Here is a 16,911-nt window from a genome sequence, read left to right on the forward strand (position 1 = left end):
ACACTCACACATGTGCACCGATACCCCCCCTGTGAACAGCCCACTATTCAGCCACTGTCCTGCTGTTCATAATATTGACATGAGTTGTGGTGAGATGTGTCTTGACAAGCTCCCCCACCGTTAACAACCCCAGGTTTAGCACCTTGGACAGAGCCACGGTGATGCTGTCAGTGAGTTCAACAGTTTGATAAATGACCAGGCAGTACTCGTGCATCTGCTCCGATCTCCCTGCAGTTATTATTATCTCTCAGACACACTCATACGAACACAGACCAAACTGATATACACTTTTATTTTCCAGCAAACAGTTCCTCAGTCTAACAAGAGCTAATACCTTTTTTAAATAAAGACCCTCTTTAAGCATCTTAAATAAAATATAACCTTATGTTGTTAACATCATTGGTGATGTTTTTCAGGCATTCCTTAATGTTTATGAGCCTCGTCCTAAAACAGTAAAACAAGCCAGAGCTTTGGCATGAAACAATCTTTATTAAAGCCTGGCTCTGGAAGAACATCCCTTGCTCAGAACCTGCATAGATGCCAAACATCTTATCAGTAAGCATTTCAGACAAGAAATTCATGAGAAATTTGAAAGAAGGATGTACCAGACCTTGAAGATTATTCTTAAGGATATAGTTATTTCTCTGCTGCGAAAAGAACTTCACTCTAACAAAGTAAAGGATCTAAATACTTGCACGAGACACATATATACAGACACACATGTGTGTCTAAAATGTTTCATACATCTGGCAGTTTTAACATTTTAATTTTACCAACACATAGCTTGTTACCGGAAGTAACTTTAATGTTTTGCAGTGGCCTAGCCAAAGCCCAAAATTAAATCCGACCACCAACCTCAAAGAATTGAAGCTCATCATCAAAGATAAATTATGAAAATATAGGAGCAAAAAGATGGTCAGCAGGTGTCAGAAGGGTTTGACTCGTATAATGCCAAAAAACAGTTTTCCACTGATTATCAAAAAGGGTTTTTAATACAATGTAAATCTGAAACTGCTTTTATTAGCATTTTTTATCATCTTTTGAGAGCTGTTTGTTTTATTTATCAGAAACAATCTTCTTAGTTGAATGAAGATAATTTTAATTCTATATCTGCCAGGGGAATTAAAAATCCTGGGCTGTAGGTATGCATGCGCTTCACAGTCTGAAATTATTTTAAAGCATTTATTAAATAATCCTTATATCCATGTAAATCTTACAAACACTGCTGAGAGCAGCAATTTACTTGGAGAAGCCTTGTAAAGTAAGCAAAAGGTGACAATTTCCACCCTCTGTGACTCTATGACTACAGGGCTGGGATTTAGCTCTGAGAGAATGAATTTATTGAAAATCCTTGAAAACACCAAGCCTTTTAAAGTGTATGAGCTGGAGAAGATATCAATGAGGGTTGTTGAGGCACTTAATGACAGGGCTTTTAGTTATGCATTTACTTATCATAACAATAACAGGTGTTATTCTACAAAGGAAATAATGGTTATTTTCTGTATTTCTCTGCCGTCTTCCAGGCTGTGGCTGGAGCTCCTGGTCTTAAAGGAGACACGGTGAGTCACCGTTTACATCAACATAAAAGTGGCAGATACTGTGTTATAAGCTGTGTTTTTCTTCAGTAGCTCACTGCTGCTAACAGTACTTGTCTGATCCTGTCTGATGCAGGGTCCTCCGGGTGTAACAATGCCAGGTACGGCTGGAGAGCGAGGTCTACCTGGAGAAAAGGTGAGTATGACCAAACAGGCTCACTCTCAGTCGAAACCACAAAACAAGATCCAAGTGTCTCCCCTTTTAATCTTCTGTCCTTCAGGGTAGCAAGGGAGACAAAGGTCCTGCTGGCATCAAAGGAGACAGAGTATGTATAGTTACAGAGCATAGCCCTGTTTTTGCTCTCATTACATTTTTACAATGTGTTATCTGTCATTATACAAGGGAGTGGCTGGTGAACCAGGAGAGCAAGGGGAGGATGTAAGTATTTAGCAACCACTACTTGTTTGTGATATGAATTCAGGGTTTTATTTCAGTTTTTTTAATAAACTGGAGCTTGAAAATTAAAACAGCCCATGAATGGTTTCTTCAAAAAAAACAAAAACGTTTAATCTGAAATAATGCTTTGTGAGAAATGTTGTCGCAGCACAAGCTAGAGACGAACTCTGTGGAAGTTAGAAAGGAGATCCAGCATGGATAATGAACTGACTGAATTGCATGTCTAGATTATAGTTATTATAAGCCAATCTAGAGCTCATCTACTTCCTTACAAACTCGACAAAGGCCTGTGTAAATTGTGCTTCTTTTAACAGTCTGCATATAATGTATATTACCTTAGAAAAGTAACTCTACTCCTTGAAGTTTTTCACTTTTTTGTCTCTTTAAAATCCAAAACTAATATATTTGCACAGGTTGGAGAATCAGTTGACAGGTATAAGTCGTGTACCATAAGAGATCTCACTTACAGTTGGCCACAAGCCATGTAGAGGACACAGAAAACACATGCAACAATTATTCAGACCTCACATAAATATCTATAAATTGGAGCATTGTAAAATTATTGTTTCCTTTTTCCATCACCTCATTTATGTTTTACAGGGAGCACAAGGATCACCAGGGCCTAAAGGAGATAAGGTTAATCTTTTACCATCTATTTTATTATGTCATCTGAATTCAAAGCATTTTGACAAGAAATTTTATGACAAGAACCTGTTTTGCAGGGAGACAAGGGCGTCGGACTACCAGGTCCACTTGGTCGTATCGGGCCTCCAGGTCTGAAGGTGAGAAGCAGCATGTATTACAGCAGAGGAAGATCTATGATTTTATCTTTTCTAGTCAGGGAGTCAGTGTGGCTTATCAGATGTGGCTCAGGATAAAAAGATATTTATATGTATTTCAGGGAGATTCTGGGCTTCCTGGTCCAGCTGGCCCTCCAGGCTCCCAGGGGAAGGCTGGAGATCCTGGACTGCCTGGTGTGAGAGGAGAAAATGGACAGCCAGGACCTCCTGGACCTCCAGGGGAGAGGGTTGGTGGAGATGTTAAAATAATCTGCATTATTTTCTTTTTTTATCTGTGCCATCCTTCAGGGAAAATTTGGAACATTCATGGTTCTATTTTCAGGGCCTCCAAGGGTTTGCTGGCCGTGCAGGAAACACTGGAGTTCCTGGTCCTCCTGGACCTGCAGGACAGCCAGTGAGTTTGTTTTTCTAATTGCAGAAATATTTTATGAGGAGCAATGGAAAGTTGTAAAGCAGAAAGTAAGGATCTATGAGGGCTGCAGCGGCCCTTCTGGTTGCAGCCTGATATATAGTGTCTTGATTCAACAGAAACACCAATAAAATAAACCTGTAGCAAATAAAAATATGTGTTTTTAAGATGTTAATAAAAATATTGTTAGTTTTAGTACTGGTATAGAGAAAGACATAGTTAGAAATGCCAATTACTGAGGTTAAAATAACACAGCAACATTGGACCTCCTATGAATGTGAAAGTTAGTATCAGCTCTGCTGCACAGCTATCTGCTACAGGAAGTTAGAACAGTTTAAAAGCCTCATTAATCATTCCTTAAAACTAAGGCAAAAACTCATGTTTTCTTTGTTTTTTACATACCCTGTATGTCAAATCTAGAATGTAATTATTTGAGAGATTAAGTGTTCTTGTTACCATTCCTCTCTGTGGAGTCCCGCAGGGCTCTATTACAAGACAAAGCCTATTTTCACTGTATTTGCTAACACTGTCATCAACCAGAAAATACAATATTTATTTTCCCTTGCTCTTATGGCGATCTTGCTGATGATTTTGCCAATTCAAGCAAATACTTCTGCTTAGAGCTGCACAATAAATCGAAAAATGGATCAGTCATTATTACAAAATATCCAGCAATAGAATTGTAATTACATTTTTTCTTGGTATAACGCAGGGCTTGTTCTGCGTCAGTTACAGATCTGTCTTTAAGATATCACCTTAGATGAATGATCGCTTCCTTATTTTCACAAACACAACACAAAACTTTTTGCATTTGGAAATTCAACAGTCTTGGATGGTTATGACAGTACTATTAACCCTCTAGCAGTTTTCTTCTGTCAATCAGCCATAACTTTGGTTTTATTTCAGTAGAGATTTTAAACTCAATACTTATATTAGCTCTGTTGTTAAAACAGACTAGTTTCAGCTAAAGTGAAGGTCTAGTGACCAGTATAGGCATTTAAGAAAGTGATCCACACACTTACAGCTCCTCATGGTCTGATCTCTGTAACTCTTTGTACATGAAGCAGTGTCTGTTTTCATTTGTTGGCTCCAATTTCCCCAAAATGTAGCTGCTCACCACTATGCTGCAGAACCATGGTACCCTGGTTTTAGTAGCTTAGGAGATTTCATTGACTGGCACCACAGTATTTTACAGAACTATTAATCATTCATGCTAATGAAAGAGCTTTGGGATTGTCAAACACATTTTTTGTTCCCATTTATAAAAGAGAGTTGACGAAGCTTTTTTGGTCGCAGCCCTGAAGCTCTGGAATAGTCTCCCACTTCATGTATTTCAGCTTTCGGCTCTGGTTGACCATGATACACTGGCTTTTTGTGGTGTCAATTATATACAGTTTTTATTTGTAACGGTTTTGATTTATCAGCTCCTTAGATTTATTGTTGATCCATTCTCTTTTTACTTGTTGCACCAGATTACATTATAATTATTTCCGTAGCATTTGGTGCAACTGAGTTTTTCATACCCTCTAAAATTAGTAAACTAGATATATATTTCATCTTCAGCTCAGTTCATTTCAGTTTTTATATAACAGAAATTAAACAAATGCGGCACTTTACAAGACAAACAGGCCCTATTAATTTTAATTAATTCCATTATAGTTTAATCATATTGTCAGATTCATATGTAATTACAATCCATCCAGTTCAATCCTGAGTGTAATACATAAATATATTAATATTTATTTGTTTTCTAGGGCTCTGCTGGTACTAATGGAGTCAAAGGGGACAAGGTAATTTTTTTTTTTTTTATGCTGACGAGCACAATATCTCGGTTGAACTACGTGAATGTCAATACATCCTATTAAAGGTATAAATGTATTTCTTCTGGTTTCAGGGGGAAGTTGGTGTTGGGGTTCCTGGTCCTAGAGGGGAGAGAGGAGATCCAGGACCCAGAGTAAGAAGCCTCTAAACTTTAACACCGTGTTTGCATTGAAAAGTAAATTTACATTGGATGAAGCAGAACTAACTCTGGTGTGTTTACTTTTTGTGCCTCAGGGGGAGGAAGGCAGAGCTGGCTTGGATGGGGACAGAGGACCAACAGTAAATATCAGAAGTTTCTGTTTTCATGTAACACTCAGAATCAGAATCAGTGTAGAAGATGACCAACAGCTCCTGTGGAAGGTTGAACTTCTTGAGTTGCCTCAGGAAGTACAGTCTCTGCTGGGTCTTCTTTCAAACAGTGTCTATGTGTGAAGACCATCTCAGGTCCTCAGAGATGGTGGTTCCTAAGAACCTGAAGTGGTCCACGGCCGATACAGCGTTGTTGAAGATGGTGAGGGGGGTGTATGGGGGTGGTGTTCTCCGAAAGTCCACCACCATTTCCACAGTCTTGAGCGGGTTCAGTTCAAGGTAGTTCTGACCACACCAGTGTACCAGCCGATCCACCTGCTGTCTGTATGCAGACTCATCACCGTCCTGGATCAGTCCAATGACGCTGGTGTCATCCGCAAACTTAAGGAGTTTCACGGACGAGTCCGATGAGGTGCAGTCATTTGTGTACAGAGAGAAGAGGAGTGGGGATAGAACAGACCCCTGGGGGGCACCAGTACTTATTGATCTGGATCGGGAGAAGATGCTCCCCAGTCTCACCTGCTGCTGTCGGTCTGTCAGGAAGCTGTTGATCCACTGACAGGTGGAGGCTGGGACGTTGAGCTATGTGAGCTTCTGGTGGAGGATGTCTGGTATGATAGTGTTGAAGGCCATTATGCAGACCACAGGGTTGTTCTCTGAAAGGCTTTCAGCATTCTATTTCAGGGGTGTTTTTAAAAGCATGAACCAGTCTGTTTGGAGGCATAATGGAAGCAAAGAAGCATTCATCTTATGATTATACAGATGAAGAGCCTTCCTCACAAGAACACAAAATGTTTTCTGGACCGTAAACATATCATTCACTGTGTCTTTTACTCTCTCAGTGCTGCAATCTTTAGGGAAGAAGGATTCCACACTCCTAATGACTCACAATGTTGTTTTTCTTTTAGTTTCCAGTCATTTATTGTCTAGCCAGAACAGAAATAATAAACTACAGACAGAAACAGACATACAGTAGTCCATTTTACATGGAACTATTCATGTATACGTGTTTTTTGCCATTCAGGGTCCATCAGGGATTCGAGGTCTTCGAGGAGAAAAGGTAATTTTTTTCATTAATTTCTTTTCCCATATTTACTCATCCTCAGGTTGTCCATCTTCTGAGTTTTCTTTACATGTAAAACAATGAACTACATTCACAGACACCAATGAATTGTTTTGCTTAATCTTTGTTTTCTCTTTTGTACAGGGAGACAGCGGACTGCCGGGTGAGAAAGGAGATAAGGTTTGTGCGTTTTAATATGCAATAAGCTCCACTGCCATTCACTCTTTCTCAAAGTGTATTTGTTTTATTTATAAATTTGAAATCAATGGAAAATAGTCGGCAGCACATGATTTGATAGAGCTCTTTCTTTCATATCAAGCTGGATGAATATATGAATTCACAGAATACTGATGAGCTGAGATATGAAAGAATCACATAGTGTGAGAAAACGAACAAAAATAAACACTGTTATTTTCCTCTTTGGGGGTCGAAACAATTCTTTCAAAATCTGTCCTATCAATTACAGGGGGACACTGTGCTGGTGGGAGGACCACCGGGAGAAAAGGGCAACAAAGGAGAAACAGTCAGTGATGTTTAAACGCACATTGCTCTAAAAGAATATTCAATTAGAGAAAATAACCTCCTTTTGCGGTTGTTAACTCAGGGTGACAGAGGACCCAAAGGTACACAAGGAGAGAAAGGGACGAAAGGTCAGGAGGGTCCATCAGGAGAGCAGGTAAATTTGACTGGAGATTGTTTGGAGATTAAAGTAAATGGTTTTGAGATGTTGGTCTTATTCACTAACTCTGTCAGCATTAACAAGTTTTTTATTTTACCTTCTTTAATCCAGTGACAATGTGCAACATGTAGAGTCATTAACAAGGAATATACAGTTCTGGTTAAAGGTTTACACACTCATTAAGGGACTTGACCTGTTAATTTAATCTCTTTAACGATGTGTTTGAACTGTGCATTTATTTATACTGGAATGATTACAAAACAGCAATACATTTTCAAAAACAAGAATTGGGTTGTGGATTTTCTCTAATCCACACAGAGTCAAAGTTGCACATTAATGTGCAAATATACACATATTTCCCCACTAATACGTGGTTCAGTGTCCACGTTGCAGAGAAACCAGAATTTTGTATCTTTTAACTAAAACCATAGTTTGCAGAGAGGTTTACAAAGGATCAAAATGGATAGTCTCATTATACCTAAGAATGAATCTGGAAATTAAGGTAAAACATGCTTCTTCTGGGCACGGTGCTGTTGGTGTAGGGGTTTAAGCGCGCTGCCCATGTACTGAGTCTTCAATCCTCGACGTGGCAGTCCCTGCCCTAGCGATATTTGCCACATGTCTTCCCTTCTCTCTGCCCCATTTCCTTTCGACCTACAGTAAAAAAAAATTAAAAATAAAAATAAATAAAGGCCACAAAATCTTAAAAAAAAATGCTTCTTCTGGCTTGTCCATGTGGGCAGCTGTGGATTTCAGTCAAGCTTAAACGTATCATTTTGGGGCGTAATGATCTGTCAACGACCCTCTCAGTCCTCAGGTGTTTTCTGTTGAAGGCAGGCTGAAGCCTTGGAGGTTCCTCAACATTTCTGCACATTTGTTCATTTACTTTCTTTAGAGTGTGGCAGTTAGGGTCAGATGATTGAAATTGGAAAAGGTCGTGTGTTCCAACTGGTTAAAGATGTCAAAAGGGGCTTTGAATCGAACAAATCAGACTTCTGGAATAGCCTTTCCAAATCTCTGACCTCAACACTTGGAAACTCTTCTTATAAAGCTAGGCCTCTCCCAATATGCCCACATTGTGTATGCCAATTTAGACCTGAACGCAAGCTGATTGTTCAGGCATTTATTAGCTATATAACAGTAAAAGAAAAAAAAAAAAACATTTTATAATATAAAGTGTCATTTAAATAGTAAAACTGATTATCAATGTCTGCATATTTGCCATCAGGGTCAAAGGGGAGAACCTGGAGAGCGAGGATCCACTGGTTTCCCAGGGGCCCGTGGACCTGGTGGACAGAAGGCAAGTTTTCATATATAATTCTTAACTGGTATAACCAAATCTGTTAAAGCTTGGTAAAAATCATCAAATAGTGTCAGAACACTTGGTAAGATAGAGACCAAACCAGAACAAATGAAAACTCATATGAGAAAAGCACAGTGAAAACCTCAAAAAGCAGAGCAGAACCTGATTCAGTAAGAGCTTTTCTTCTGCCAACATGCAGACGACAGGCAAAAAGCAATGAGTTCCCCCACAGAAACTGAGTTTTCATATGGATGCAACCAAACTCCTTCTAATAGTTTAGTAACCAAAAATGTTACATTGCTGCTCTTGTAATACAGGTGGGCCAAGCATGATGATAAAAATAAAAGGGAAAAGCAAGGAAAATATGAGTTAACTGCAGCCAGTATCATCATCACAACGTTTAGTAATAATATTGTGAAACCTTGGATTTTACAGTTATAATTGTTTGTTTTTTTCTGTGCAGGGAGAGGCGGGTGATCCTGGAGTACCTGGTGAATCGGTGCATATTTTTACTTCTCTTTTTTCTATATATAGATCTAGCATCTATAAAAGATTTGACACACTGAATTTCTTCTTGCTGTTTTTCTGCCAGGGTTTACCTGGAAAAGACGGTCTGGCGGGTCGTAAAGGGGAGAAGGGTGAAGTTGGGGTCAGTGGACTGAGAGGAATCAAGGTATTATAATTGTCTGCATACCCGTGTTGTTTTTATCACATGTGGTTTCAACCTTGCAGGATCTTTTTTATAAGCGGGTGATTACTGCCACAGCCTACTAATAGTATGAAACTGATATAACTGCAGAGGATTGATTGTCTCACACATACAAGCAGAATGCACTTAGTAAACTCAATCCTGGGAAGGTTCACATCTTTAAATACGACTTTTGCTCTTTGCTCTTAACCTATCATGCAATCACTTTCCTATCCCAGGTTAGGATATATTTGATTTTACAAATTCACAGTTGTCTCCTGTATTGCAACCCCTGCTTTTACTACTTTCAACCCTTTTTTGCCTGTAGGGCAGCACCTAGTCTTCTCCTATAAGGTTTTAAAAGGTTGGAGCATACGGAAAGAGGGATCCCTGGCCATGCCTCTTTGCACAGTTTCTTCTGATCATCCATTGTCTCTGGTTCTCTCTTATACTGTCTTATTTTCAGCTCACAGTTTAGGTTTTCCATACGATTTATGTCTAGAATTTTAATTACAATGGAAGAAGCTTGATTTTGATTAAAAAATACACTATTGTGTCTATTAAACCATTTGCATGTTGATTTGGAGATATGTCTAAGATTCTTAATGTGCCAAAAGTGCCATTGATGCCGCATTTTCAGTTTTCCATTAGAATCTCCCAGGTTTGTATTTTTTTAAATCTCCTGATGGATTATGCTCTGCACTCTAACAAGGTTCCCAGGAAAGAAACAGGACAACAGCATCTTCTCATATGGTCCTCTATGCTAAAGAGTTTGCATATGATTCTTTTAAGCATCTTCATTCATTGGGTCACCTGAGGTGTTCCCAGAAGAATCCCAAACACCTAGTTGACTTGAATAAATCATCTAATGGCATTTTGTTCCACAAATAGACTGCCATGCATTTTATGTCTGTCAGTGATGATATCTTGTGTTTACAGGGTGACCGTGGACCCAATGGGGCCTGTGGGGCTGATGGACCCAAAGGAGAAAAGGTTAGTTACTAAGACAGGGAAATGAAAACTGGACGGGAGAGAATAAATGCAGCAGACATGATTGTAGTTAAACAGGTAAATCTCAACAGAAAACAATATAATCAAAACGTTAATATACATTAGTTCTATTCACTGCAATAAACTTGCATGTATATTTATTACACACAGAGTGATATATTTGAAGTGTTTATTTCTATTAACTGTTCTGACAGCTAATAAAAACCCAAAATTAGAATATTAAATAAGACCAATAACATTTTTAATACAGAAATGTTGGCCAACTGAAAATACAGTCTATGCACTCAATACTTGGTTGGGGCTCCTTTTGCATGAAAAACTGCATCAATGGACATGGAGGTGATCAGCCTGTGGCTCTGCTGAGATGTGATGGAAGCCCAGGTTGCTTTAAAAGAGGCCTTCAGGACATCTGCATTGTTGGGTCTGGTGTCTCCCATCTTCTCCTTGACAATAGTCCACAGTGTTGCGACTTGCGAGATAGAGGATCCCACAATGCAGACTAGCAGGCAGCATGACGGTAAGTGAAAAAAAAAAAGGATTTAATGAATAAAAAACAAAAACTCACTCACGGAGGAGGCAGGAACAAAATAGAAACAATAAACAGGCAGGCAAGACATGCAAAAGCAGACATGGGCAGAGTGGCAAGATAGGCTTGGCATGAAACACATGAGCATGGTCCAGAAGACAAGACATGGTTTGAAAAATGTTTCCGCGCTGAATAACTAAACAGGAATGTATATATGGAGAGTAAACCAGGTGGAGCAAGGAGACAGATTAGCTTGGAGCAGGTGAACCGGATAAAGATAATTAACAGACAGAACACAACATGACAGGGGCAAAACAGAACTTCAAGGATACAAAGAAATAGAAATCTAACTAGAAAAACGTGAAACCAAAGCATAACCAGAAGCCCAATCCAAATACACAACTAAGCAAAACATGAATACAAAAACTAAAGCATGACCAGGAAAACAAAGAAAATAACAATTCAAAATCTTAACTGTGAATAAAACCAACAAAAACCCCAAAACACCCACAAATCATAACACATAGATTCTCTGTGGGGTTCAAGTCAGGCCAGTTTACTGGCCAATCATGGTCACTGAACTAAGTTCTGGTACCTTTGGTAGTGTGAGCAAGTGTGAGCTGCTGGAAGATCAAATCAGCATCTCCATAAAGCTTGTCAGCGGATGAAGGCATGAAGTGCTCTAAAATGTCCTGGTAGATGGCTGCGTTCACTGTGGACTTGATAAAACCCAAAACGGGCTTTGGACCGTTGAAAAATTAGGGCTGCACAATATATTGTGAATTTATTGTTATCACAATATACCTGTACACAGTATGCATATCCCAAAGACCTGACTGAACTGCAATAAATGTTAGCTAATTATTGAAGTACCATTCATTCAGGCTACCTATGCAAGTAATATATTTAGTGATACTTGTTGTGTAATGCAGCTTAAAAAGCTTTAGAAGGTAAAGAGGAGGTCAAGTCATTAGGAACTAAGTTGTTTAAACAGCAGAAGTCAATCAGATGAACTTTTTCTATGAAAAGCTTTATGTTGGGATAGGAAGTAATTATTGATTTTTTCCAGAAGCTGGATAGACTCTTAATTATCTGGTGTTTGTGTTTGCTGTGAACCACTTTAACACAGTTTAGTTATTTGTCCATTTATTATCAGTCATATTGTTACTGCGACATTCACCAACATTACCACATATCACATGTTTTCCTGACATGTCTTTGAGAAACAGTCCTGTCCTTTTTCTCCTTAGCCCAGGTAAGAAACTTCTGAAGTCTCTGGTTCTGGAGTGGCTTTGCACAAGGAAAGCAGCAATTATGACCCACGACCTGGATACATCCTTGTATTGTATCCCCTATAGCACTGACTCACCACCATCTCTTCCCACATCACTCAATCTTCTCTGGTTTTTCTTTCTCAAACTTTTTTCTTTCACTTAAATTTCCATTAATATTCTTGGATATAGCACTCTATGTATGAGCAGCCAGCTTCGTTATAAATAATTATTTTTGGCTTATCGTCCTTGTTGAATCTGTCAGTGAGTCTTTCCCATGATAGTGTAGGCCATACCACAACATTTCTACAATAAAATGTTTTTTTTTATTGGTCTTATTTAATCATTTAATTATCTATGGGTTTTCAGTAGTTATGTAAAATCTACTCATTTAAAATATATCACTAAGTGTGTGTGATCAATTTTATAAATGAGTTTCACTTTTTGAATTAAATTATAGTAAATGGCCTGCACTTGTATAGCGTTTTATCAAGTCCCCAGAGACCTCAAAGAGCTTTACACAACAATCATTCATCCATTCATACACACATCCACACACTGACAGTGGTGAGCTACAATATAGCCACAGCTGCTCTGGGGCACACTGACATAAGTGAGGCTGCCATACACAGGGGCCCTCTGAGCACCATCAGCAGGCAAGGAGGGTGAAGTGTCTTGCCCAAGGACACAACGACTGAGACGGACAGATCAGGGGTTCAAACCGGCAACCCACTGGTTACAGGACAAACCTCTACCACTGTCGCCACTGTAATTTATCTAATTGCTTTAATAAATTAAGCTTTTGATATATATATATCTATCTACAGATATATATATATATATATATATATATATATATATATATATATATATATATATACGTATATATATAGATAGATATATATATATCTATATCTATATATATATAGATATAGATATATTCTGAGTTATTGAGATGTACCGATAGGTGATGATGATAGTAAATGTAAAGATGTTGAAATTGTTGTAATTGTTCCCAAATTTTGTATTAGGAGGTGCATAAGTATGCAAGAACTATATTAAATGAAATATTGATCATTTTATTCTTTTGCCATGTTTTCATATTGAAAATAAATTAGGTGTTTATTTGTTCAGGGGGTTTCAGGCGTTCATGGACGATCGGGCTTACCAGGGAGAAAAGGTGAACAGGTATGAGTGGTGTCTACACATAAAAAGGGGGGTGCCGAGGGGTTTTACATGGATTTCTTGCTCATTGTGCTCTGTGTGTGTTTTGCAGGGGGCCATCGGGCCTGCTGGGGCCCCTGGGAATCCTGGAAAAGAGGGAATAGTTGGTCCCAAGGTATAATGCAATATACTTTTATGTATAAAAGTATCCCAAGTGTGGAAAGTAAAATTTTTCTGTTTGTGGATGTAGGGGGAAAGAGGTTTTGATGGGGTTGCTGGACCCAAAGGAGCTCAAGGAGATAAAGGTGAAAGGGTCAGTATCCTAGGACCTGTAGTGGCTGTACAGGTCCTTCTCAAAATATTAGCATATTGTGATAAAGTTCATTATTTTCCATAATGTAATGATGAAAATTTAACATTCATATATTTTAGATTCATTGCACACTAACTGAAATATTTCAGGTCTTTTATTGTCTTAATATGGATGATTTTGGCATACAGCTCATGAAAACCCAAAATTCCTATCTCACAAAATTAGCATATCATTAAAAGGGTCTCTAAACGAGCTATGAACCTAATCATCTGAATCAACGAGTTAACTCTAAACTCCTGCAAAAGATTCCTGAGGCCTTTAAAACTCCCAGCCTGGTTCATCACTCAAAACCCCAATCATGGGTAAGACTGCCGACCTGACTGCTGTCCAGAAGGCCACTATTGACACCCTCAAGCAAGAGGGTAAGACACAGAAAGAAATTTCTGAACGAATAGGCTGTTCCCAGAGTGCTGTATCAAGGCACCTCAGTGGGAAGTCTGTGGGAAGGAAAAAGTGTGGCAGAAAACGCTGCACACCGAGAAGAGGTGACCGGACCCTGAGGAAGATTGTGGAGAAGGGCCTATTCCAGACCTTGGGGGACCTGCGGAAGCAGTGGACTGAGTCTGGAGTAGAAACATCCAGAGCCACCGTGCACAGGCGTGTGCAGGAAATGGGCTACAGGTGCCGCATTCCCCAGGTCAAGCCACTTTTGAACCAGAAACAGCGGCAGAAGCACCTGACCTGGGCTACAGAGAAGCAGCACTGGACTGTTGCTCAGTGGTCCAAAGTACTTTTTTTGGATGAAAGCAAATTCTGCATGTCATTCGGAAATCAAGGTGCCAGAGTCTGGAGGAAGACTGGGGAGAAGGAAATGCCAAAATGCCAGAAGTCCAGTGTCAAGTACCCACAGTCAGTGATGGTCTGGGGTGCCGTGTCAGCTGCTGGTGTTGGTCCACTGTGTTTTATCAAGGGCAGGGTCAATGCAGCTAGCTATCAGGAGATTTTGGAGCACTTCATGCTTCCATCTGCTGAAAAGCTTTATGGAGATGAAGATTTCATTTTTCAGCACGACCTGGCACCTGCTCACAGTGCCAAAACCACTGGTAAATGGTTTACTGACCATGGTATCACTGTGCTCAATTGGCCTGCCAACTCTCCTGACCTGAACCCCATAGAGAATCTGTGGGATATTGTGAAGAGAACGTTGAGAGACTCAAGACCCAACACTCTGGATGAGCTAAAGGCCGCTATCGAAGCATCCTGGGCCTCCATAAAACCTCAGCAGTGCCACAGGCTGATTGCCTCCATGCCACGCCGCATTGAAGCAGTCATTTCTGCAAAAGGATTCCCAACCAAGTATTGAGTGCATAACTGTACATGATTATTTGAAGGTTGACGTTTTTTGTATTAAAAACACTTTTCTTTTATTGGTCGGATGAAATATGCTAATTTTGTGAGATAGGAATTTTGGGTTTTCATGAGTTGTATGCCAAAATCATCCGTATTAAGACAATAAAAGACCTGAAATATTTCAGTTAGTGTGCAATGAATCTAAAATATATGAATGTTAAATTTTCATCATGACATTATGGAAAATAATGAACTTTATCACAATATGCTAATATTTTGAGAAGGACCTGTACACTGTTATACACACAAATCTGAATGTATCTTATTCTGATCTAATCATCCTTAATAATTATGCATATTTATTCATCATGACTGCATCTTACAACATCAGTCATTCTTGGGAATTCACAAAACATAAAATCCACAGTGAACTGTGTTTGTGCTTTAAACAGGGAACATCTGGCATACCTGGTCCTCCAGGTCCAAGAGGGCTGGATGGGCCCCCCGGCTTGACTGGCCCACAAGGACCAGCTGGTGCTAAAGGTCCAGAGGGACTCCAAGGACAGAAGGTGACTCCCCTCACTGTGGTTTAAACATTGCTGATTCTACACCTATAGCACAAAATATATTTATAGAAGCTGATGCTCAAACGAAGAAGATAAAGGATAAACACGTCTCAGATGTCTATTGATACCCCAAAAATAGCATCTGTTTTGAAGTTGGAGTTGACAAAACCCAATAATAGGTTTGAGAGTCGAGGTAGGATGTAAGTACTGATATAAAAAGATTACAATCTTTTTGTGTTTCTCCTGTCTTTGTTGTCCTCTTACTTTTCCACTTGTCCGCTTTTATTGCTATCTTTTGCCTCAAGATGATTGGCACTTTGAAGGGCTCTCTGTGTGTCTGGCTTGTCTGGTTTATCATCAGGTTAATAAAGGAAGCTGGTGACAGGGTGTAGGGTCACATCAGGTCTCTGTGATGGATGCACCTGTCTTTCAGACAGAGACACTTTTTATTCACCACTCTTTTCCACACTGATGTAACAATGTCTTTAGTTTTTCTCGTCTTCACTCCTACAGAGAGACCTAGAAGCTGATTAATAACAATAAACAAAGTTTTTTTAATCATCAATAGTGCTGATGCATTGAATGGAGAACTGCTTAAATAACCTAGATGATTTTCAGATAATTATGAACCGAAATAGTCCACCATCAGTTCGAAATTTTACCAAATTTCAAACCTGAACAGACGATGGATATATACAATGCCTTGCAAAAGTATTTACATCACTTGACCTCACATTTTTTGCTTGAAGAAATTTTTTTGTGATTTAATGTGACAGACCAAGACGAATACCTGTAGTAACATAAGGTATGACACATAGTATTTTGTAGACCCACCTTTTGCTGCAATCATATCTGCAAGTCGTGTGGATTTGTCTGCACCAGCTTTGCACATCTACAGACTAAACATTTTAAATGCTTTTCGTTGCATGTCAGCTCAAGCTCAGTCAGGTTTGATGGAGAGTGTCTGGAAACAGCAATTGTCAAATCTTCCCACAGATTCTCATCAAGATTTTGGTCTAAACTTTGACTGGGCCGTTTTCTCACATAAATATGCTTTGATATAAAGCAATCTATTCTCTCTTTGACTCTAACACGCTTTCTTCCATTTTCCCATTTAGTCAGACTTCCTTCCTAGTCCCTGCTAAAAAAATCATCCCCACAGCATGTATTCAGAGTGAATTGCATTGTTAGTTTTTTAATCGTATGTAACATTTTGCACGTTTAATGTTGGTCTCATCTGACCAGAGCACCTTCCTCCATGTTTGTTGTATCCCCACATGGATTGTTTTGCAAACTGGACTTTCATACTACAATGACTGTTGTCCTGCCTCTCCTCCATTAAGCCTGGATTTGTTAAAGGCTATTTTGCTTCTTTTTAGATGAATGCTGTTCTTGCCCGGACTGTTAGATTTGCCATTGTGCCATACACTTTCCATTTTCAGATGATAGATTGAACAGGTCTCTGTGACATATTCAAAGCTTGGGATATTGTTTTTATAACCCATCCGTGTCTTAAATTTCTCTACAACTATATCCCTGACTTCTCTGCAGTGTTTTTTGGTCTTCAATATGTATACACACCTCTAAAAGAAAACTTTAAGAAGTATAAATAAATTTGCAATTCTCTGTAGGCATTATCTTCTGAA

At 39.1% G+C, this 16,911-nt stretch overlaps 1 protein-coding gene across 1 annotated transcript in view; it reads left to right on the forward strand.

Moving 5' to 3' along the window:
- Positions 1-16,911, forward strand: part of col7a1 (collagen, type VII, alpha 1) — a 95,588-nt gene that overhangs the window by 63,734 nt on the left and 14,943 nt on the right. Inside the window, exons 87-109 of the mRNA XM_047346446.1 lie at positions 1,524-1,559; positions 1,672-1,731; positions 1,817-1,861; positions 1,939-1,974; positions 2,593-2,628; positions 2,715-2,774; positions 2,894-3,019; positions 3,115-3,186; positions 4,956-4,991; positions 5,096-5,155; positions 5,257-5,301; positions 6,356-6,391; positions 6,539-6,574; positions 6,861-6,917; positions 6,999-7,070; positions 8,302-8,373; positions 8,840-8,875; positions 8,969-9,049; positions 10,004-10,057; positions 13,007-13,060; positions 13,149-13,211; positions 13,287-13,349; positions 15,152-15,268. Coding sequence (XP_047202402.1) covers positions 1,524-1,559; positions 1,672-1,731; positions 1,817-1,861; positions 1,939-1,974; positions 2,593-2,628; positions 2,715-2,774; positions 2,894-3,019; positions 3,115-3,186; positions 4,956-4,991; positions 5,096-5,155; positions 5,257-5,301; positions 6,356-6,391; positions 6,539-6,574; positions 6,861-6,917; positions 6,999-7,070; positions 8,302-8,373; positions 8,840-8,875; positions 8,969-9,049; positions 10,004-10,057; positions 13,007-13,060; positions 13,149-13,211; positions 13,287-13,349; positions 15,152-15,268 — 1,353 coding nt within the window. The remainder of the gene's footprint in view (positions 1-1,523; positions 1,560-1,671; positions 1,732-1,816; positions 1,862-1,938; positions 1,975-2,592; positions 2,629-2,714; positions 2,775-2,893; positions 3,020-3,114; positions 3,187-4,955; positions 4,992-5,095; positions 5,156-5,256; positions 5,302-6,355; positions 6,392-6,538; positions 6,575-6,860; positions 6,918-6,998; positions 7,071-8,301; positions 8,374-8,839; positions 8,876-8,968; positions 9,050-10,003; positions 10,058-13,006; positions 13,061-13,148; positions 13,212-13,286; positions 13,350-15,151; positions 15,269-16,911) is intronic.

This window comes from Girardinichthys multiradiatus, chromosome 20, assembly GCF_021462225.1.
Source record: "Girardinichthys multiradiatus isolate DD_20200921_A chromosome 20, DD_fGirMul_XY1, whole genome shotgun sequence".
Classification (NCBI taxonomy): Eukaryota; Metazoa; Chordata; class Actinopteri; order Cyprinodontiformes; family Goodeidae; genus Girardinichthys; species Girardinichthys multiradiatus.